The 23,027-nt window shown below is 47.3% G+C and overlaps 1 protein-coding gene across 1 annotated transcript in view; it reads right to left on the reverse strand.

Moving 5' to 3' along the window:
* ST14 (ST14 transmembrane serine protease matriptase) overlaps nucleotides 1–22,418 on the reverse strand; it is a 35,810-nt gene extending 13,392 nt beyond the window's left edge. The window contains exons 1-8 of the mRNA XM_016136962.2: nucleotides 22,178–22,418; nucleotides 4,469–4,628; nucleotides 3,882–4,009; nucleotides 3,643–3,713; nucleotides 3,086–3,243; nucleotides 2,841–2,876; nucleotides 2,324–2,564; nucleotides 284–423 (exon numbers count right to left, since the gene is read on the reverse strand). Of these exons, the coding sequence (XP_015992448.2) occupies nucleotides 284–423; nucleotides 2,324–2,564; nucleotides 2,841–2,876; nucleotides 3,086–3,243; nucleotides 3,643–3,713; nucleotides 3,882–4,009; nucleotides 4,469–4,628; nucleotides 22,178–22,258 (1,015 nt within the window). The 5' untranslated portion in view covers nucleotides 22,259–22,418. The remainder of the gene's footprint in view (nucleotides 1–283; nucleotides 424–2,323; nucleotides 2,565–2,840; nucleotides 2,877–3,085; nucleotides 3,244–3,642; nucleotides 3,714–3,881; nucleotides 4,010–4,468; nucleotides 4,629–22,177) is intronic.
* Between the last annotated feature and the right edge of the window lie 609 nt (nucleotides 22,419–23,027).

The raw sequence follows: 23,027 nt of genomic DNA on the forward strand, positions 1-23,027 counted from the left end.
AGGCAGGCAGAGGGACGGTCCAGAGGAGAGCCAGCCTGAGGTAAAGCCAGTGTTCCTCTCAGGCTGCAAGCCTGAGCACCTGAAGGCACCACAGCCAGCTGCTGACAGGTCCCAGGGCTGTGAGGCTGACTTCTTTAGGAAGGGCTCATGACCCCAGTGAGGGGCAAAAGAGCCTTTGGCTTAAGCTTCAAAACTCTGTCACTGACCTGGGCTGACCTGAACCAGTTCACCACCCACTGCTGAGGACTGTCCCCTTCTCCACCCCATGCCTGCCCCTCCTTACTGCTCATTTTAGGCAGCTGGAAGAACATGGCCTCAAAGCCAGGATGTCGCCGCCCAGTGCTGGTTATCAGAGTGACGAGCAGGACATTCTGGGAGGAGAGGAAGGTCAGGTTGTAGGAGGGCGGGTAGGTACCACACAGCCTGTAGGAGCAAAGGGGGCAGGCGTCAACAAGGACAGACAGCACCCAAGCAGAGGGGCTCAAGGACCCCATCCCTAACCCTGGTCTTGTTCACAAAAAGACCAAGAGTGAGGTCATAAAGCCCCACCCCACACAATCAGCTGGCTTGATTGCAAACTTAAGTTTTAAGACTTTGTCTAAATTAGCAAAAACTCAGAAACACTGACTGCCTAAAATTATTCATGAAATGAACTATGGGCTAAATAGTAACAGTAACAGTAGCAGTTAACAGCATGAACTAACACTTATTAAGAACATGCCAGGCCATATTCTTCATGCTTTTATGTCTACTAACTCAGGTATCTTCATAACAACTCTGAAGTAGATATGATTTTCCCTGTTTTACAGATAAGGACACGGAGGCATGGAGAAGTGAAATAATGTGCCCACGATTCCACAGTTAACAAGTGTCAAGGCTGAAATTGGGACCCAGGCATCAGGCTCCAGAGCCCACAGGGCCAACGACCGTGTTCCTCCGCCTCTCAGCCACACCTTGTCACACAATCGTTAAAAATGAGGGTCAGAGACAGGACTATTGACTTGGAAAAACTATCATAAAATACCTCATTTTTAAAAAACAGATAATAAAACCAAAGGTGCTGTATAATCTTATATCTAAACACATACACAAATACACACATACACAGCAGAAGTCTGAAAGAATATACATCACAAATTTAACAATGATTGTTTCTAGAAAGTAAGATCATGAATGTCTTTTGTCTTCTTTGTGCACGTCTGTTTTCCACTTTTTCCATTCAGGTTGTGTATTTATTTGTTATGCAATTAATGAATTAGAGAGAGGGAAAGAAACCCTGCAGAAAAAGGGTGTTTAGACAGAAGTCCTGGATGCTATGGCAGCAGATGGTCCTATCCCGGTTTCGGCCTGAATTTTAGTCCATTATTAATCATGAAGTGTCTGCCCAGCTCATTTCCACAGAAGGCTCCAGCACACTGAGTCAAGGAGAGCTGGGGGAGGAGGGACAGTTCGCCCCCACCCACAGAGCCTCTGAGAGGCATGCTCCATCCTGACAAGTGGCCGGTTAGGATGGTGTTCATCTCGGCACCCTTACCTCCTCAGCAAGTACATTATGCCTTTTTATTTCCTGTAACCCTGATGCTTTGACATCTGCTGCCTTGCTGACTCTAGAGACACTGCCCTCCCAGGATTAGACAATTCCTAAAATAGTACAAGACCTAAGGCCAAGCTTTTCACATGCAAACCAAGCAATCCAGAGCCCACCAAAACCATCTCCTTTCTCTTAAACTCCAGGCCACCATCCACCTGCCCTAATCACCTCAGAACCCAGTACCAGACAAGCAAGAGACAGCCCTATGACCCAAACTGCCAGTCCTTAACCTACATACCCTGCCTTGCCTTTCCTGCAGAAACCACAACAAAACAGAATTGCCTGCGACTTCTGCCTGTATCCTCTGCCTTCTGACCAACCTTGCTGTTTCCCTGTGGGGCCCCCTCCTCTTGGGGACTGTGAGTAACAAACTATCTTTTCCATGGCAGCCACCTCCTGATCTGTCGGCCTCAACACGACCGTTTTACAACAGCAGGCTGCACTTTTGCTCTGGCAGGTAAAGGCAGCACACCTGCTCATTGGCATCTGGGGACCAGCGAGCCTCCCTCACCCTTGCCGAGGTCGGGAAATCACCTCAGAGATGCTCCGCTGGGGCACACTCTGCGGATCGCGCCACACCTGTTCTCTGCTGCCTGGATGTGTGCAGCAGCCTGTGGCCAAGAGTCACACGCTGTATTTCCAGCCCACAATGCGACTCGCTCCAGAGGCCCAGCCCACCAGGGGCAACCACCTAGCTCCCACAGCCCACCTGTGCTCTCCCGGGACACTCACCGCACCACAGCGCGGGGCTCCACAGGGCTCAGGGTGTCGTACACCACAACCAGGTCACTGCCACGATCATCGCAGGTCGCAACATCAAAGCTTCGGAAGGTGAGGCTCAGCACAGAGCTGGCATCCCCACGAAGGGTCCACTGGCAGCGGGAGAAAGCTGGGTAGGGGCTGTCAGGGAAGCCAGGCGTGGTGAAGCGGGTCAGCTCCCCGCTGCGGGCATGCAGGGCGAATCTGCAGCTGTCTGCACAGGACACAAGAGGACATGGGGCAGAGCCGGGCAGAGCCAGTGGGGGCGAGCAGCCCAGAACCCTACTGGTGGTGCCCCTAGACTTGGCCTCTCCAAGGCACCCCAGGCTGACCTGGACCCGAGAGAGACCAGGAAGGGGGCTTTTCATGGCCGGGGAGAGGCAAAGAGATGTGCTGGCTATCGATATCGTGTAACTTTTGGGGACTCCTTGATTGAAGGGGTGTCTGACCATATCCCAAACCTCTTACGGGAAGAGGGTACGATACTTACTGTCTCGGCTGCTCTGTACTGTTCTGGGGTCAGTGGCTGAAGAAAAAGAGAGAGAATAAAGTATTTACTGATCTGATCTATTTCCTCATTCCTGCTTCCTTATTCCCCCTAAGGGAGGTGCCAGCCAGCACACGGTCTTCTCTTCCCGGCACTGGCTCAGGAGCTGTGGTTCCCCTTGCAACGGTCTCTCTGCCCCACCGCAGGCTGGCCGGTCAGATGCCCACCCCTAGAAGCCCTGCACTCACGGTAGGCCACCACCGACGTCAGCGTGAAGGAGCGCAGGGTGCGCGCGCGGGGTGGCAGCTTGACTGCGCGCTCCTCGGCCATGGCGCGCTCCGCCTCCTCCACCAGGTAGCTGGGGATGCTGAACTCCGACCAGTAGTAGGCGATGACGCTGCCCTCGCTGCGAGAGAGGGCTGAGTCTGAGATGTGGGCGGGCTCTGGGCACTTGCCTGTCCCCACTCTTCCAGATGCTGGGTGTAGACCCGAACTCAAATTTGGAAAAATAACAAAGACTACCACTCCTGAGTGGCTTATGTGGCAGGGATCGTGCAAAGCACTCCGCCTACCTCTGTGCCCTTCATCATAGCAACACTACCCGCTCATTCGTCTTGGAGACAGAAGAGCTAAGCATGCTAAGTAACGGATATGAAGGACAGAACAGGACTGGTGCCTTGGCGCTCCAGGTCCGGACCTCACGGCTTCCTCACCCTGCAAGCTTAGAGGCACTTGTCCCACATACAACACCACACGGATCCCATTCCTAGCACTCCGCTCACCCAGCCTTCTCCCCAGCACCCACCTGAAGGCTGTCACGGCTGACTCCTTGTGATAGGGGCCCAGGGCTGGGATCCCCCTGTACAACAGTTTCAGCTGAAAGAAGAAGAGAAGACTCAGGGCAGGCCAGAGAGCAGCGATGGCCCCCTGACCACAGCCCTTGCTGTTCCCTCTCTCCTGGGACTTGGGCGTCCTTCCCGTTTCCTATGCCAGCCTCGGGAGCAGACAGCAGGGACACAGCTGCAGCCCACGGACTAGACTCACCGCCTCCTTCACTTTGTTGGCCAGCTCCGCAAACTCAGTGGAGTTTGGGTTTTCATAGGCATCCAGAAAATTCTCGTTTGTGACCCTCAGGTAGCCATTAAAGATCTTCTGGACCCTCACGTTCCGGTCTGTGCGAGACCAGGGAAGGAGAGTCGTCAGCGGACGTCACGCAGCCCCTGTCCCGACCCCACTATTCGCAAGCTGCCCTCAGCAACCCTGGGGGAGCTGCTGCAATGAAGGACTAGAGGCAGGCGGGCCAGGTCTCTACTGGAATCCATGCCTGTGCTCGGACCCAAGGGCACGAAAAGCAGTACAAGTTCCCACAGACAGGTGAGTACATGCCAGGAGGGGGTGAGTGGACCTACGAGCCCCACAGGCCAGCTCTGACCAACGCCTCATCCCCCCTTATGGTTCGAAAGAGCCAAGAGAGACAGCACCCTAGACCCCTCTTTACCCACCCCCAGTGCACCCTCCGTTTTCTCCCTCGTGTCCATAAGAGGCAGGCCTCGGGTCTGTCCATTGAAGGAAGAATACAGCCACCCCCACATCGCCTTCCCCACAGCCATCCCCCCTCCGGCTTTACTCACAATGGAAGTGCCACACCAGCAAACCGGCCATGAGAGAAAGTAAGAAGAAGCCGATCAGCACGGCCACCGACACAACACAGGGCTTGGGGCCTCGCTTCTCGACCTTCTTGGAGTTGTTCACCGGCAAGAACTCCAGGCCTTCCTCAAAGCCATTCATGCTCTGAACACAGAAAAGCACTGCAGCTCAGATACTCTTGCCACAACAGCCTGTCTAAACCCACTCACTGAAGCTCTCCACTTAAATGAATCATCTTTGATGCAGATAGATGCCCAGGTGTGGGGAAGGCGGGCCCAACCCATGGCCATGATTGGCTACCAGGTGCCTCTGTGCAAGCTTCTAAAGGCAGTCCCCACCCAGCCACTGCAGCTCTGGACGTGGAGCAAGGAGCTCCCACAAGATCCAGTCCCCACTGATCTTCCCGAGCCAGGAGCCAGTGGGCAGCACATAAACTGTACACCTTACTCAGTGGTCTTGCTCTGCCAATGTTTAACCAGTCAAAAGTGAAAAGACAGTAAACCTGGGCAGCTCTGCTGTGCCACTGGGGAACACACTGCTTTTAGCCTTAAGCGTCCCAGCCCAGGATGTCGAGGTGAGGTGAGAAGGCCAAGTCCTTCCTGGAATCCACACCTGTGCTCAGACCCAAGGGCATGAAGAGCAGCAAAACTTCCTACAAACAGGACAGCAGTGTCCCTGGTTCCTCCCTGCCAGGGGGCATCCCAGAAAGGGGGGCGCGAATGTGGGCCCAGCAGGTGTAGGGTCAGCAGGCAATGACAGGCAAACTTTACTGCCATATAGCACATACTCTGTCCGCCTGCCCTCGGTCCTGGAGAGGGGTTGTGCCTCTTACAGGTTTAACAACCCCATACTCACTGTAAAAGGGTCTGTAATAAAAGCGACAGCCCCCACCCCAAATTCCACAGATGTGGCCATTTTTAAGTTTCCAGATGTGGTTCTGGTGTTAACCTCATATCTCTAATGTGCTTGAACTGACATTTCTTGGTTTGTCACATTTTAATATTATCTATTAACTCATTATATGAAAAATTCTCCCCACTCCTGTCACATTTGGATACTTTTATCTAATTTTGGTTTCCTAAGTGGTTATATTTGTGACTTTATCAAATATCGCACTCAGAAACACACCTCATAACTAACCCTACCATGGTAATCATTTTGCAATATATAAGTGTTATCAAATCAACACATTGTACACCTTAAACTTACACAGTTATATATGTCAATTATATCTGAATAAAAATATATTTTAAAAAAGAAACAGCCCAGAGGCAACTATTTAAAATGTTTTCGAACTGCCTGTTCAGGAATATGTCTCTGTATTTCTAAATAATATGCCAATACCACTCTCTCTTGATTCATCTATTTAAAATAATAACTAATTTTCTATTATGATAATGTGGATTTTAATGTCCTCCCTTTGCCATCTCTCAGCCAACTTCCTAATAGTTAAAGGGCTAAAGATTTTTTTAAAAAGTATATCCATACTCTGTTTTCATTATTAGTCATTGAAAATATTTCCACTATCATTTCCTTCTCAGTATAACTATTTTGTTTTTCCTGCTGCAAATATCCATTTACTTGGGTTTCTTTTTAGCACATACCAAAGTGTTTCCTTACATTCTAAGAGTTCTGTAACACTTTTCTAATCTTTCACATATAAATTATGTTAAATAACCTCTCATTTCACTTTCCTCCTGGATGCCTTCATCCTATACCCGCCTGTCCTTTCCCATAGCTGTTGTCTGAAACTTCCTTCACCATCACCCTGGCAATTCCCTTCACCTCCCCCTTGTGTTAAAACACCCTGTTTCCTGAATTCCATGTTTTCATCACTCGGCTTCATTTTGGTGAAACACATAAGTCAGTAGCTTCCTGAGAAATGTTTTGAGAGTTTGCATGTTTCTGAAAGTACTTTAATTCTGCATTTACATTTGGTGATAGTTTGGCTGGGTATAGGACTACAGATCTCAAATAATTTTTACTTAGAAGTTTAAAAGCTCCTTTGTTTTTTAGCTTCTGATTTTGATTTTTAGAAATATGACAGTACACATCCATTATTTTTTATTCATGATTTGTTATCTTTCTCTGAAAGCCTTGAGGATGTGCTTTGAATTGAGTTTTTAAATTTCACGATGCTGAGGCTCTCCACCTGCCCTTTGAATCTGGAAATTCATATCTTTCAGCCTGGAAAACTTTCTTGTATAATTTTTTAAACTACGTCCTCCCTTTCATTTTTTCTGGTCTATCTTTCTGAAATTTCTATTATATTGATCTTTAATTTTACTTATCCTTTCTCCGCTATTATCCATCTCTTTTTTTAAGCTTTCTATTGAGTTTTTTCATTTCTTCTATCAAAATTTTAATTTCCGAGAGTTCTTTCTTGTTCTCCGAATTTTACTTTCTCGTTCTCTGAATTTCGGATGCAAAATCTTCTCATTTTTATATTCCTATTGAGTACTTTTTCTGTTTTTCACTTTCTCTTTCATGATGAAGACTTTTCTCAAATCCCTGAGGATGCTTGGTTGTTCATTCATATTTAGAAATGAGGTCCAAAAGGCCCTTTGGAAGCTGTGTGTGCATGGTTTGCCACAAGTGGCTTTACTGTAGGCCAAAATTGATGATTTTTTTTTTTTTTTAAACTGAGCACTCCCAACAGTTAGGTTACGTAGATTTTTTCCATGGGGTGGTTTAATTGCTCCAGAGAATAATTTCCTAATCTCCTGGATGGAGTGACTTAAACACAGTCACTAGCATTCCAGAACATTTGAGAAAACAGACCTTCGCCCTTTTTTTTGCTCCTCACTACAGCCTTCCTCTAAACTTGGTGTCCTCAAATCTGGAGAAATCTATTTCCCACCCATTATGGGGGACTAGTGGGGTAGGAGTATTTATGTTTGGGGTAGAGGATCTGGAGATTTTTAATAATGCCCTTCCCTGGCTCACCTTTATCTTTTATAACACTGGAGCCCAATTCCTGAGCCCGGCAGAGGATATTACCGAAGAAATACTGAGAGAATATTTTTAAGAGCTAGAGAGGCATATCTCTTTAATTCAGAGGGTTCACTGAATGATGAGAAAAATAAATGAAAAAGCAAACATAACTAAATACATTGTGATGAAATTTTGGAACACCAAAGATAAAAGAGCAAGTCCTTTAAACCTCTATCTGGCTTCCTGCCCCCTCATATTTTTGCATTTCTTCGTAATTTGGGATTATGGGAGTCTTCATTATCCTGGGATTTTTTTTTAACTTACATTTGGAAACCTACAGAATTTAAAAATTAGCTTCACTAAGGTATAATTGACAAACTAAACTGTACATATTTAAAGTGTATAATTTTTGACATATATATATATATATATATATATACTCATGAAACCATCACCATAATCAAGATAATGAACATATCTCTCACCTTGAAAGGTTTCCTCCTGGCTCTTCCCTCTCACTCCTCCCTGATTCCCTGTCCAGCCCCCAGGAAACCCCTTATCAGCTTCCTATCAGTAAAGACCAGTTTGCTTTTTCTAGAATTTATATAAATGGAATTATATAGCATGTACTCCTTAGTGTCTGGCTTCTTATACTCAACACAATTTTTTGAGATTCATTCCCATTATTATGTTTACCAAAGCGACTAAACTATTTTACAGACGAGGATTTCAGTTGTCCTCATCCTGTCCAACATGTTAGCCATTCTAACAGATTTATAGTGGTATTTTGCTATAGTCTGAAGTTGCTTTTCCCTAATGACTAATGTATGACGTTGGGCAACTTTTCATATGCTTAATTGCCATTTGCTTATCTTCTTTAGTAAAGTGTTGTTTCAAATCTTTTTAAAATTGATTTTCTGATTTTCCTATTGAGTGCTGATAGTTCTTTATATGTATTCTGGATATAATCCTTGTCAAAAATCAGTTGTCCATATATTTGTGACAACTTCCAGACTCTGTTCATTTCCATGATCTCTGTCTGTCTTTATGCTAATAGCATACTGTCTTCATTATTGTAGCCTTGTAAGTCAAAAACGCTATTGAAATCATAAATGAGTTTAACAAAATTGCAGGATACAATAGCATCTATAATATGAAATACTTAGGGGTAAATCTGACAAAAGATATTCAAAACCTATATACCGAAATATACAAAATGTTGCTGAGAGAAATTTTAAAGACCTAAATAAATCAAGCAATATCCCATGTTCATGGACTGGAAGGTTCAATATACTTAAGATATCTATTCTCCTCAAATTCATCTATAGACTCAACACAATCTTGATCAAAATTTCAGAAGCTTTTTGTAGAAATAGATGGGCTACTCTTAAATTCATATGGAAATGCAGCAGACCATGAAAAAGAACTACAAAACTGGAGGATTAACATCACCTGATCTCAAGACTTATAAAGGTAATGAATGTCTTTCTTTAAATTTTAAAAATCATGTTTCATTGCCAAGAGTGATGTTTTATTCTTTGATAGTTACTTTTTTTGAGCAGCCTTTTCTTATTTTATGAACGCACTACCTTCTTGCTTTCTTAGGATATCAACTAGATTTTTAAAATTATCTTCAGAGCTTTGTTTTTGCCTTTCTCTTTCAGGCCGCAGGTTTTCTTTGAATAGCCAATTGTCCTTGGTTGTCTAATCAAATTTAAAAACAAAAATAATAAGGCTTTAGCTAGACTCTCTGAACAGACTGTGTGTTTGTGTATATATGTTAAAAGAAATGTAACAAAATAATTGTTTATTGTGTTTATTTTCAATTTAAAGAGTAATTTCATGACTGTTTTCTCACCTGAGCCTCACAACAATTTTGGAATCATTCTTGACTGGTGCCATCACCCCCATTCTACAGATAAGGCAGGAAGAAATCATGACTGCAAAATCACACGGCCAGATTTTATTCTGGTTTTTGCCTCCCAGTATGGTCAGTTTCTAGAACTCACGAAGCAAGTATTTACGGGATAAGGAAAGCAAGCTCTGTGGGACGTGGGAGGTGGCCAACAGCATGGAAAGTAGACCCCAGAGGTCACCCCCAGCCTGGCCATGGAGCAAGGCCATCAGCAGTGGCACAGGTTCAACAGCAGGGCCTTGACCAAACGTGCAGTGTGAGTGCTGGGATCCATTCAGCCCAGAAATGCTGTTTAATCAGTAACTAGACTGCTTCCTTTTATAACCCAACACTCGGCTCCATTTTCAAGCATATTCTAGAGATCATCTTTCCTAACCCAGTCATGTTATTGATAAGGAAACTGAGGCGGAGAGAGACTGACTTGTCCACAGTCACAAAGGTAATGAAGTTAGTAAAACAGCAAAGCCAGATGAGAGCCACACCCTTCCACCCTAAAAGGGTTTCATGCAAGCACATGGTAGAGGAGGAGGGGGCAAGGAGCTCGCATCAGCTTAGCTTAACTGCATACATAACCATGTCTCTCACATAACAATCTTTCTATAGGGCCACAAAGACAATGAAGAGAAAATATGCCTGTGCCTGCTTTTGCTTCTCCTTTCTCTCTTTCTTAAGTAAAAGTAAACACAATTGCAGGTGCACATACAAAAACCCCAGTGCTACAAAGCCAGATTCTTGCTTACCACAAACAGAGATAGAGGCCACATAACTCTCATGGCCAATTCCCACTGGCCAGCCAGAGCCCCCAGAAACACAGCAAGGCTCAAAGCTAGCTCAGACAAGAAAGCAAGGGATGACTTCCTGGAGGACAGGTGGGGCATTAAGGGCCTGGGATACATGCAGAGTGAAGACCCTGGAAGAATGAAAGGAGAGAACCCAAAGTATAAGTTGCAGGGTGGCTGGCTTCATGTGCCACTACCAACTCTGCCACTGGTTTGCAGCAGGTGCTCTTCATAGGTTCGGTGACTCAGTGTACCCACTACCAGATGGGACAGACTTCAATTTCATGATGTTATTACTGTCACTATGGTCATGAGAACCATAAATATCTCTGAGATAGTTCAAGCAAGAAAAGGCAGTCTGAGTATCTGCAATGATTTCTAAGGTGCAGAGGTACTCCATGGCATCCTAAGACCCCTTCCTTTACAAGGGGAAAGACAAAGCCGGCATAACTCTCCTGGCCACTCCCCGATGCCAGTTCGTGTTAGATCCTGGCCAAAGTCCTCGGGATCACAGCATAGCTCAAAGCCACCTGAGATGACAGAGCAAGACCCGAATTCCAAAAACTAACACTGTATTTCTCATTCTAGGTGCTGGTGAGCACGGCAGAAGTGCATAGCACTGTGATCCCAGAAGTGAAACTGGACAAAGGCCTCCTTTTCAAGTGGCTGATTGTGCAGAGACCCTATTCTCCAAACAGGAAGCGCCCTCCTTAGAATGGGCTCCCTCTGCTTAAATCACCTCCCATACATAGGGAAACTCGAGTGGCTGTGGACAAAGAGCAGCCAGCCCATGTGCAGGCTCATAAGGGCAAGGCTTCACCTGACCTGCCACCACTGCAGTCCCAGCCCAGCACAGTGACCAGCAAGAGAGGATGACGGAAGGGACAAATGAGAAGGGGAAAGAAAAGCCCACATCAGAATCCCCTACCCGCTCATCAACCCAGGATGACTGGTCTCATAAGAAGCCCACAGAGGCTATGGTTCCCATTGATTGTGCCACATTAGTATTTCCCAGACTAGTCTGGGCATGAAATACAATAAAAAATAAAATAAAACAAGCACAGAGCTTGCCCAGCATCCAGATTCCCAAGCTCCTCTCCCTGGGGATGCTGACACAGCAGTCAGGGGCAGGGCCCTGGGATCTGGAAGTTCAACAGGTGCCCCAGGTTGTTCTTAGGAACTTGAAAGTCTGAGAACTCTGTCTTTCATTTCCAAAAGGCTGCCGCTTGCTCACCCACTTCACTCCCCTCCCACCAGGTGAGAGGAGCCAGCTAGGTCGATGTTACAGTTTCAGTCCTGCTTTAAGCAACCACTCAGGATGCAACGCCCTCTCTGTATAAGGCTGGACTTTGCTTCCGCGCCCTGGGGCCATCCCACAACAGGCTATGAGCGTCACCTAGAGTCTCCTAGATGCCACCAGAGTTCCTCAGAGACACACACTCCCAGCCAAGGTCCTGCTGGCAGTGGACTCCCTGAAAACTCTGCCTCTTGTTGCCCATCCCTCTCACCCTTGCCCTTTGACCCCCATCACTGTCCTCCTACCGGAAGATGGAGCTCTGAGGAGGACCCAGAATTACCTGCAGATCTGTGACCTCAAGCCATCTAGGGGAAGAGAAAGCCAATAGTTTCTACTAAAGGAAATAAATCAAAACTTCACACCTGGTCAGAGCAGGAAAGAAATTCCCAGGGATATGACTCAGCCAGCCTCAGGCAACCTGTCAGTACAGAAACCCAGTGGTCCGCCAGCCAGTATCCAGCTCCTGCAAGTTTCACACCTGTGTCCCTTCCCCAACTGCTTACACTGCCCAGGGCCCTGCCCACATAGCATGATACTGGGACCACACACAACTGCATCAAAATCCCCAAAGGGGACAAAGAACAGATTAGGTGGAGGACTGCTGGGTACAAGTCTCTTCTTTCCTTTTTGAGGGTTTGGGGTGGGTGTGACCTAGATAGGTAGTCAGGTCTGAGCCAACAGGGCAAATATTTCTCACTGTGCCTCAGTTTTCCCCTCTAAAAAGTGGGTTAATAACCCCTTATAGCCTTCTAAGTAGAGGTGTGATAAAACATAATTAGCTGATTCATGCTAATGACAGTGGCCTACCTATAATATTGCTTCGATTTTGATTTCTCCGCCCACCATCAAGGTAAGGCCCATGCCTCCCTCTGGTCTCGTGGAGCAGCTGGAATTCAAGTTAAAACATTAAAATGAACACAAACAAAAATCCTTTAACAGCACGAGTCTACCTTGTGGGCCTCAAAGGGCCAGGCAAGATCAGGCCTGGCAAGTCTTCCAGAAAGCTCTATGGAAAGACAAATCAAGGCCGGCCTGTCCACTGCACAAGAAAGGTCTCCTGCACTTCCATCTCCTTTCTGCTCCACTGAGGAAGGCAAGGACTGGCCTGGGGGAGAGAAGAAAGCCTTCCCAGGGGTCTGTCCACCCACTCACATCCCAGAGGCAATTTACTCAGCAAAGCCAGCACTCTGGGTCTCAGTTTACACATCAACTTCCAAAACATTTTTTAAAGCATTAAAATCTTATTTCAAATGTAATATTTTACAGCATCTCAAAATAATAAGACAATAAATGTACTGGTTGAAGTAGCAGCAGCATCTAGAGGGCCTGTGGACAACTGTCCTTGAGAGACATTGCCCATGACAGGCTTCAAAAACCAGAGTGAGAGTTACTTACGTACCCTAAGGTTCTCTTGGGCAGTGTCAGAGAGGGGTCTGACCAGGGACCAAAGCCCGAGGGAGGATGACCTAACAGCCCCTAGGGGCTTTCACACTCACAGCTCTGACTCACAGGTCTGTGTGGGAACCAGAGGCCAGGACAAACATAATCCTTATTTTTGTGCATCTTGGTGCCCTGTTAAACATTTTTAATATATATCATCTCTAATTCTTACAACTAGGTTTCATTTTCAGATGAGGAAACAGGTTAAAGGAGGGTAATGCATCAAAAACCCAGATAGTTAAAAAGGGACAGGGCTGAGTTCCATACCAAGATCCGTCTGACTCCAAAGCCAGTGTTTTTCTCAGAATAAACACTCTGCTGCTTCTCAGGGGGAAAACTATTGCCCCTTCCATTCCCCAGACAGGGCATAGAAGCTCAGACATTAACTGCCTTAAAGGACACACTGCAACACTCTAATTATTACAAAACCTGCTTCTTGGGCACTAGAGGGGAGCATGCTGCTGTGCCCAGCACTGTATACAGATTTCTACCACCTCAACACTTGGGTGTTGAATGCCCCCACCTCCAACCTTGCCCCTAGCCAGGTCCCCAAACCTGTGTGGAACCCAGAGATTCCATCCTGCCCACTGAGAATGGCTCCATACCACTCGCTACCTACCAAACCTGTCTGCCCTTGAGTCAAGCGCCTCTAGGAAACCTCTGCAGACCACCTCATCCACAACACTTTCTCCCTGAGACCTTGCCTCCCCCATGACCTGCACTTGGCATCAATGATACCCCAATGTCACAGAAGTCAGACTAGGTAGCCCAAGGTCAGGGTGTCCCTGTTCCTCTTTGTTCTGCTTCTCTCTCCCATCTCCTCTACCCTTGACCTTGCCAGGATTAGCAATCGATTGACTGACTGATTGATGGATTGATAGACTGAAAGACTTCTCTCTCCATAGCCAAACTTAGATGGATAGCATAACCAGGGCAAGTTGGAATAATCTCCCAGGTGCCAGGGCCCAGGGAACTTTCCAGTGTTCACCTCTGGAAAGGAGGAGAGTGCTCAATCCACACTCCAGAGTTCTGCTTACAGCAATCCCTTCCCCCAGCCTGAGCCCTGGCTCAGCCACCTGCTGTACTAAGCTCCATCTAAGTCCGCCCTCCCCCACTCCTCAGTAGAAGCTACACAACCTCTTTTGTAATTCCAACCAGAGAATTCCACCTCAGTTCCAAGACTTCCCCAGCCCCCTACTCCCACCCCCCACCCTACCTGGTCCACCCTGACCCCTCTCCCGGCTCTTTGATCCCAATAAGTCTGCAGTGGCCCCGTCCTTATTTTCCAGAGGTCCTCTTCCTGGCCCCAGGCCCACCCCTCACGCCCCGCCTTTCTCCCACCTCAAGTCACCAGACTCTGGGAGCAGAAGCATCTGCCTGAAATGGTACAACCAGGCGGATTCCCCCAGAAACTAAACAAAAGGAACAAGAAGTGAAGTCACCACCATGTAACTTCTTTTCATTCTTTTTCTCTAAGCTTTCATTTTGATTTCACAGGTTAGTGCTTTCAGATTGTTGAAATTTTTGTTGAGATCATTGTAGATTGATGTGCCATTGTAATAACACCAAAATCCCTTGTACACTTTGCCCAGTTTCCCCCAATGCTAACATCTCATAAAACTATAATACCACAACATTGACATAATCCACTGATCTTATTCATATTTCCAATTTTGCTTGTATTTGATTGTGTGTATTAAGTTCCATACAATTTTCTCACCAGTGTAGGTTCCTGTGTCCACCAGCACGGTCAAGATTCTGATCCTTCCTGCTGCCCTGGTGTGGCCACACCCACCTCCCTCCTGCCCCTCCCATCCACTGACCTATCCTCCAGTTCTATGGCTGTCATTTCAAACATTATAGAAATAAATTATCCAGTATTATAACCTTTTGGAATTGCTGGCTTTTTTCACTCAGCAAAACACCCTGGAGAATGACTGCATGTGTCAGTAGTTTGTTCCTTTTTACTGCTGAGTGGTATTCCATGGCATGCAGGTACCACAGTCTGTTTCAGCTACTTTGTTAAACAGCTACCTTGGTGGACCCCGGTAGTGGAAAAGCCCCAACCCACCTGCCTCCTGGAATTGACCACATTACAAAACACCTCTTTCACTTCTTGAATAGCTCCAAGGCATGATAAGAGCTACAAATCTAAGACACTCTTTGGGTGAACTGAATATGCAAACAGCAAAGTACCGCTGCCAGGGGAGGGCACCAAGGGTCCCAGTCCAGCATCACAACCCAGAATCCCCACAGTGGAAGTAACAGGATAGGAGCCAGGCGAGAACTGCAAGACTGTATCCTTGAAATTGGATACTCAGAGCTGGGAAAATTTTTAGACATCATGCCATCTTCCATCCTCCCAGGGCCGTTGTTTCTGGGGGAAATAGTATTTTCATTTCATGCCAATATTACAAAGTTCTTTCTACCCCCAAGTGTGATCAGCATCACAATGACCCCTGAACATTAGCATTGCAATGGAACTAGACCGACTTCTCTGGCTCCGGGCAGCTACTGAAATACTTCCAAGTCGGCATGCATGCTCTCCAAGTCAGCTCTTTCTCTGGCTTCAACACACTCAACTCAATCATTCAAAGTGTTTTCTAAACCTCTGGCCATCTGGTTCAACCTCACAATATTATGAGTAATATTCCTGTTAAGAAATGGAAACCAGAATTCAACAGCATAATCCAAATGAGGCGTGACCAGCATGGTCTTCATGGGGGCTATTCATCAGTTACCTCCCTGGTCGCTCTATTTCCATTAATTGTCCAATAATACATTCAATTAGCACACACAAATAATAAAAATAAATAAAATAATAAAGAATGATATATCCACTTGATGAAAGTTTATGCAGTAATCAAAACTAGTTTTTCAAAGAGTAGGTAATAATATGGAAAAACTATCTAAAATACAATGTTAATTGAAAAAAAGGTCAGAAAGTACAAAGGCACTTTCTGACTCACTTCAGGTATCTCCTCTGAGAAGCTCTTAAGCAGGGCCCCTCCCCCACTGTTTCAGTGCGATGACTTCCTCTGGGTTTTCCTAGCACCCTCATCACACCAACATTCCAGTCACTAGGTCTCAGGGTAAACCACCTGCTCCTTGAGAATGTGGGGGTGGGGGCTGTGTCTTTCCTCTACAATCTTAACATAGGTTAAGACAGTTAATAAATGTGTGATGAATAAGTTAATTACAACCATGTCTTTAGCTGCAGAATAGGAATGACAGTATGATTCCATTTAAGGGAGAACCCATGTACACATATACATTAATATCCACTTAAGTACATATTAGTATATGCATAGAAGACTTGTGGGAGAATATAAATTGAACTATTTTTAGGGGTTATAAAATATGAAAGAGAGAATTTCAGAGGAATTTCACCTTCTACTTTGTATATTTCCATAACGCTTGACTTAAAAAGAAAACAAAACAAAATAAAGCCCTTCCTAACTTTTATGATGAGAAAAAAAAGCAACTTCCTTTAGAAAACATGTATAGGTAATACCAAATTAGTAAAATGCTTCTGTAGAGTACTTTACCCCATTTTAAAATTCTTTCTACTTATCTGAGCTAAATTTATTTTAAATGTGTCTATATTAGCTTTTTAATAATTTAAAAGTTATAACCAAATAAAAATATAGAAGGGATTTACTTTAGATTCTAGGAAGCCACATTGTATGCCTGGCTTTTACTGAACTTGGTGTCAACTCAGAATTCTGGATCTCCACTTGTTCCTTATCTACCTGGCCCACATCACCACAGTGGGAGAGACGTGGCTTTCGTTCCTGCTGTCAGGGTGGTGCAGTAAGCACGGCACTTACTCCTAACGCAGATGGACACAATTCTGTTTCTGGCAGCCTATCCTGCAGGCTGTCCACGTCCTTCTGACTCATAATTAAGTCATCCGAGGTCTGGCGTTTCCCTCCCAGGAGGGTGTCATCCACAAAGATGATAAGCAAATGTTCCAAGACCTCATTGGAGATGCTGCTAAATAAGAAAGAGTCAGGAACAGCCCAGAGTGACTTGGGTCTGGACACAGACCCTCTTGGGCACAGTCCTTAGGTAGGCACAAACCTACCAACCCCAGTCCTCCCCAATGAAACACCACCTTTCCGAGAACACAAATTGTATGCGCACGGCAACAAACTAGGAGTGGGAAAAGGCATGAAAAATATAAACAACCTGATTACTTGGCTTGGGGGATGAATTACTTTTTTCATTTTTAATTTTCCATTATGATTTCTGTTCATGTATATAATAAATAAAGGTACATTTTGTTCAAAGCCTTGTTGAAATCACATCTCCAACAGGACTCCTGGTCCACCAAATGAGTAACCACATCAAAAGAGGAAACCAGATGAGTCTGGAGTGAAAGGTTTTTAGTGGACTTGTGTTGGCGCCTGGTGCTCACCACTCTGTTTAATGATGTGTTCTTGGAGTTTGCTGGGGATGTGCATCAATCACCATTGTCTTTGGAATACAACTGTATGATGGCATTGAGGTTAAGATGGTATGTTTTGAAGTCTCACAGATCTACGTTTGAACCCTTGTTCTACCTCTGCCTTTGGGCCATTACAAAAATTCTTAGAGCCTCAGTAATCTCATCTGTAAACTAGGCATTTTTTTTTTCACATAGCTGCTATGATGATAAAGAGAGATAATGAATTAAACTGCACATATTTAGTGATAGGTAGAATGACTATCATATTCTTCTTTTCACCATCATCATCACCATCACAGACAAAGGAGCCAAGATTCTGATCAATTAGAAAATTGTCACAAGGATCTTAAGGATTCTGTTGCTAAGCTTGGACAGAATAAGCCAATTCTTATTTGAAAATATGAGGTTCCAGGACAGAATTTTTAGTAGGGACCTGCTTCTAGAAAAGTGCTTAACAAAGAAAAAAAGGAAATTACTGGACATGAGCTCTGAGCAAACCCTAAACATGCCTCTCACCACTGCCAGCCAGGGTGAGAATTCTCTGAAAAGCCTCAAAGTTCCCATTCTCATTCCCGTACTACCAAATGCTATTATAATTTTGCTAAGCCTCAGGCAACTCAGAAACATCTCCCCAAAAGAAATCCAATTTCTTAACTACATCAAATCGATTCCTACCCTTAGTAATTCATCCTATCCTGAGCCCATTGGGCTGACAGCCCTGTCTTGGGCTGGAGTAGTCCAAATAGAATGCAGCAGAGCCAGAATACCTGGGTTCAAATCCTTATCCCATTATTGTTTCCCTCTCTGACCTTAGGCAAGTTACTTAGCCTCTCTGTGCTCCATTTTCCTCACCTGTAAAAGGGTAAATAGCAATAAGAGGCGTAATACAAGATACATGTTCAATAAATGCTGGCAACAACTGAGACTCAATACTCTAGCAGCATGTGCACAATGTCAGAAGCAATATCTTTGGGCCCTGGGCACCTTGAGGGCTCCATCTCATTCTCCTTCCTCTTCCAAGAACAGACTTTCTCTCTCAGGAGAGACATGAGCCAACAGCCTGGGCAGAACCACAGTCCAGAGAAGGAACTGACGCCAGGGAATCTCCAGGACCACAGTGGCCACTGGCCACAGCACTGGCAGTCACATCTCCTGGGGAGCAGAAAGGCTCAGGTGGGGGAAGTTGTGATGACATGGCATCTCCACCAACAAGCCTGCTTACGGCAGGCCACCTCTGGGCAGATTCTCACAGCGAGTAGGCAACTTAGGCTGCTATCAAGTGAGAGTTCTTCTCTTATGCCTCAGTTTTCCCATTTCCTACATGAGGGCCATGAATTTCCGGGTCTTTTCCCAGGGACACCCCTGAAGAAGGCAGGCGTCATGTGCATTCTGAGCACCTGTGAGACAAGTCCCCACCTAAAGAACAATTTTAGTGTCCCACGGCTGACTATACTTTCCCTACTCACACCCTGCATATACCTTCTAGCACATGGGCCTTCAGAGAACCCAGCACACGCTCAAAAGACCCAGAAGGAAGGAAGTCTTTAAGTTTGTTTTGTACGGTGGGAGGGGGAGGAAGTAAATGAGAGGGAGAAAGAGGCCAGTAACTGATTATATGATCTTGGCACGCCATTCCTTTTCATGGAGGATCTTTGTCATAGAAGCTGCATAAAGGGAAGGAAATAAAAACTGGAACCATAGGTAGAGGGTCTCAGTCACTGGAGTTTGTTTCCCAACACCCCTCAGAGAGACTCTGTGTCCAGCAGGGCAGGCCCAGCACAGCGCTTCGGTGAGGTCAGCGCCCCACTGACAATCCAGCTGTGAGCCTCTTCGCATGCATCCATTCTACTACCACTAACTACATCACCTCACTATTTGTCTCAAGGCCTTTTCTAACTCAGAAATTCAAACTGTGTGATTTGTACACCATGCTGCAATTTACCAAGAGCTTCCCTTTCAATCCTTGCAACAGACCTGTAACATATATGTCACCTCCATTTTACAGTCACAGTAACAGAGGCTTAGAGAGATTAGGTAACATCTCTGAGATCATCTGACAGGAAAGCAGCAGCACCACCAGGTCCTGGCCTCATTTTGGACCCTCTTGTCACCAGATCACACATAGCCTCTGGCCCCAATTCACTTCCCCTAGCCTTTTAAGCCTGGGTTAGACACGCATCTTAAGTACCCACCCAGGTTTTCTCTGGAATCTAATTCTTATCATACAGAATTTAATACTCTGTATCCCACAACACACTGGGTGTTCCCTGAAGGCAGAGACTGTATAACTGGGATCATTCCCAGTGGTATTGCCCTGTATGTGGCACATGCTCGGTCAGTGGGTACCTAATAAATATGTTACGTGGATGTGAATATTTGACCAATTAACAAAGAGATGACTCTCTGAACAGCCAGAGCTGTATAGCCTAGCCCCCATGACATCTGATTTTGACACCACAGCATCTGATTTCCTAATCCTGGTTTCCACATGCCTATGGTATACAGAGTCTTACATGGGGCAATTCTGACTTAAGAAGGAACCAATGGATGCCAAAGCAACTTCATGGCTACCATCAAATATTTAACAGAGCCCAGGACACTGAGTAAGGCAGACTTCCCAGTTCTTGTTAACAGCCATAATAATTGGCATCTGTACACCTGCTCTCATGCAGACAGGGCTCACACAATCCCCAGATACAGTTGTGCATCAGGGTTCCAGAAGTGGTAGGGAACACAGAGGTGGCCACTTCCCACTGGATGGGAATAGGTGGGGTGGGGTGTGTCAGGATCCGGAGTCATCAGCCTTGGGAAGGACACAGCAAACACAAGAACACCAAACAGACCTTTTCCCAGAAACAACAGGACCCCTGTGGGACCTGCATGAGCGCAAACACTGTAAGGTGACGTAGGGAGTGAGACTGCTGGGTAAGGCATGGAGTGGAGAGGACTATGGAAGACTTCCTGGAGAGATGGAAATAAACTCTGGGCACAGCACACACGGTGTTGCATCTATTTTACACATACCTCTTAGCATGGATCTCGAGACTGTACGTTCCTTACAATCATATCTCACTTGCCTTGCAGAGCCCTCCCTGCACCAGTGTCTGTCCCAGAAGGAGGCACAGAGTTGGTTTAATGGAGTTCAGACAGAGTGATATACAGGAAGGGAAACTGCAGAACTGGAAGTGGAAGGACGAGTGCAGGGGAGTAAAATATGATCGAGCTCCACAAAACATGAGAAAATGAGCAGCGGCCAAGGGGGAAAGAAAGCAAGGGCTTGCAGGTGACAAGAGTAGTCAGTGGGTGCTGGGAATTCAGTGCAGGCTTGGAGGTGAGCCCCAGGCCTGGCCCTGTTGTGGGGAGGGAACGTGGGCAGTAGATGACTCCGGGGATCCAGGAAAACCCAGCTCTCCCAGTGTCAGCAGGAGAGAGTCCCAGAAAGAGAAGTCATGAAGAAAAAGTGCCCTGAAATAACAAATATCTGTGCTGAGGAGGCCAGAGTCCAGAGCCCCAGTAGGCAATTATCAAGGGTTCATAAACGTGGCAATTAAAGAAAGAAAAATAGAAGGCGTCCTTCCAGGTGAATCTACCTCAAGCAGGCAGAGGCTCCGCAGGAGCACAGGCACACCCTCCAGGCTGGCTGCCAAGTCCACCGGCTCTTCCCCAAGGTTGGGAGTGAAAAGTGGAATTAACAAGTTCTGTTTGTGGTTCACCTAGCTACAGCAGCCCCAGAATCTGGTCTTCCGCAAGCTGCCTCAGTCAAGATCCCGCAGCTTGAAGAAAAGGAACTGATTTCAGAGCGCTCCAAAATCTGAGCTGACATGGGAGCAATGGCCACAGTGTGAGGACAAACAGAGTGGAGGTTCTGGACCCAAGAACAGCAGAGAAAATGAGAGCCAGGGCACATCACTGGCACATAAAACAGCCCCTGCCTCTCGATGCCAGCCCTGACCTGGTGTGCACTGGCCTTCTAGGAAACTTGTGGACCCTGCTAGACAGAGAGGTGGAGGCCTGGCTGCCAGCCCTGCCTGGGCACTGTCACCTACGTGTGTCCTTCAGTAAAGTAACTAATAACCCATCCCCAACTCTCTACCTTAAGACACACTGTCTTTTGAGATCTCTCAAGAGGTCTCTCTCAATTGTTCTTCCTGCCAAACAAGGGCTGCCAGCTTCCGGGTCTTCTAAAAGGCTCAAGACACACGTTTCCACACCCCTCCCCGTGGAGTCACCTTCCCAAAGAGCTCTCCCAGAAGCCCGGATAAGCCCCACCCTGGAGTCCTTAGCTCCAGTCTCCATGGAAACCAAAGCTCTGTTCTCCCACGTGTCCTCTGCAAAAGGCCCAAAATGCCTCACCAGGAAGGAAAAATTAAATTGCCGCAGAGTACAAGAAGGACTAGACTCCAGAGCCCCCAGGAAGCCTCCTTTCCCACGCCCAAACGATCCCACTCCGAGCTTCCGCCCGACTCCTTCCGGAGGTGCTCTGACAGAGCGGAGTCCACAGTGGGACCGAACTGGTTCCCATTTTCCTTTGGAGATTCGGAGTCTCCAAGAACCTGCGCGGTCCCGCCTCCCCTGTGGGTGGTGGGCAGTAGGGCAGGTACCAAAGGTCCTCCGGCCAGGTACCCGCCAAACAGGAAATTCCACCTGTTGGGCCAGCGCCCCGGCCAGAAAGGGGCAGTGGAGCGGTCCCTTGGCCAAGACAAAGCACAGCGCGGCGGAGGCCGGGGCGCCCGCTCCAGCGCACAGCTACACCGGGGGCGCCCCGGCCCCGACGGCGCCCGCAAAGTCCGCGCCGCTCGCCCCCGGCCGGGCCCGCTCAGGGCTGCAGCCCGGCGGGAGGCGGTGCTGGCTGCCCCGCCGCCCCGCGCCCTCGCCCACCTCCGGCCGCGAGCTGTACTTGAGTCCCGCGCCGAGGTCCTTGGAGCCCCCTGCGCCCTTGCGGCCCTGATTGCTCTTCATGGTCCTGGTGGCCGGTCGCAGGTCTCAGAGGCGTCGTCCCCACGAGCCACTGGCTCCCATCGCCGTCGGGGCACCGTGGACGCGGGACACTGGGGAAGGGGCGCGGGGAGGTGAGGCGCGGGTCGTGGCGAGCGGCGGTCGCAGGCCCGGCGCCCTGGCGGCGGCTCTCGCCCTCACTCTTCCTGCCCCGCGCAGGTAGTTTCAGGGTGTGGCCTCCCGGGGCCCGCCCCGTCGCCGGCAGCTCTCACCGGCACCTTTCTCAGGCCGGCGCCCCTTCGCTCGTTCCCGCCTCCGCCAGAGCCTCCGGGAACCTCCGCCCCTCTGGTAAAGGGGAAAATAAGGCCCGAAAGTGACGGAGAAGTAAAAGCTGTGGCAACTTGATTGGTGGTGGCCATTAGCGCTATGCCGCGCACATAACAGTAAGATCTTAACAACGAAAGCGATCCCCGCGCTCGCTTCTTCACCTGGGAAAAGTGGCCCTTACCTTTTCTGCTGGAAGAGGACGCTTCCATCTGCTTCCTGGGGGCCAGCCATGGTTTCTTTCCCTCCCTCTTGCAACTTCGATCTCTCCCCACCTGGCTACAAGACTAGGTCTCAGTGACAACACCTCCAAACCCAAACAAAAACCAGAACTGCCCCTTGCCCCAGGTTTTCCTGTGGCCAGTAGCTGCTCCTTCTTCATTGTCAGAGGCTCTTGCTGGCCTCCTTCCAGCTTTCCCTGGGTGGGTCACCAGACTCCTGAGTTGCCAAACCAAATGCCCCCTCATCT

Source organism: Rousettus aegyptiacus, unplaced genomic scaffold, assembly GCF_014176215.1.
Source record: "Rousettus aegyptiacus isolate mRouAeg1 unplaced genomic scaffold, mRouAeg1.p scaffold_m13_p_5, whole genome shotgun sequence".
Taxonomy (NCBI): domain Eukaryota; kingdom Metazoa; phylum Chordata; class Mammalia; order Chiroptera; family Pteropodidae; genus Rousettus; species Rousettus aegyptiacus.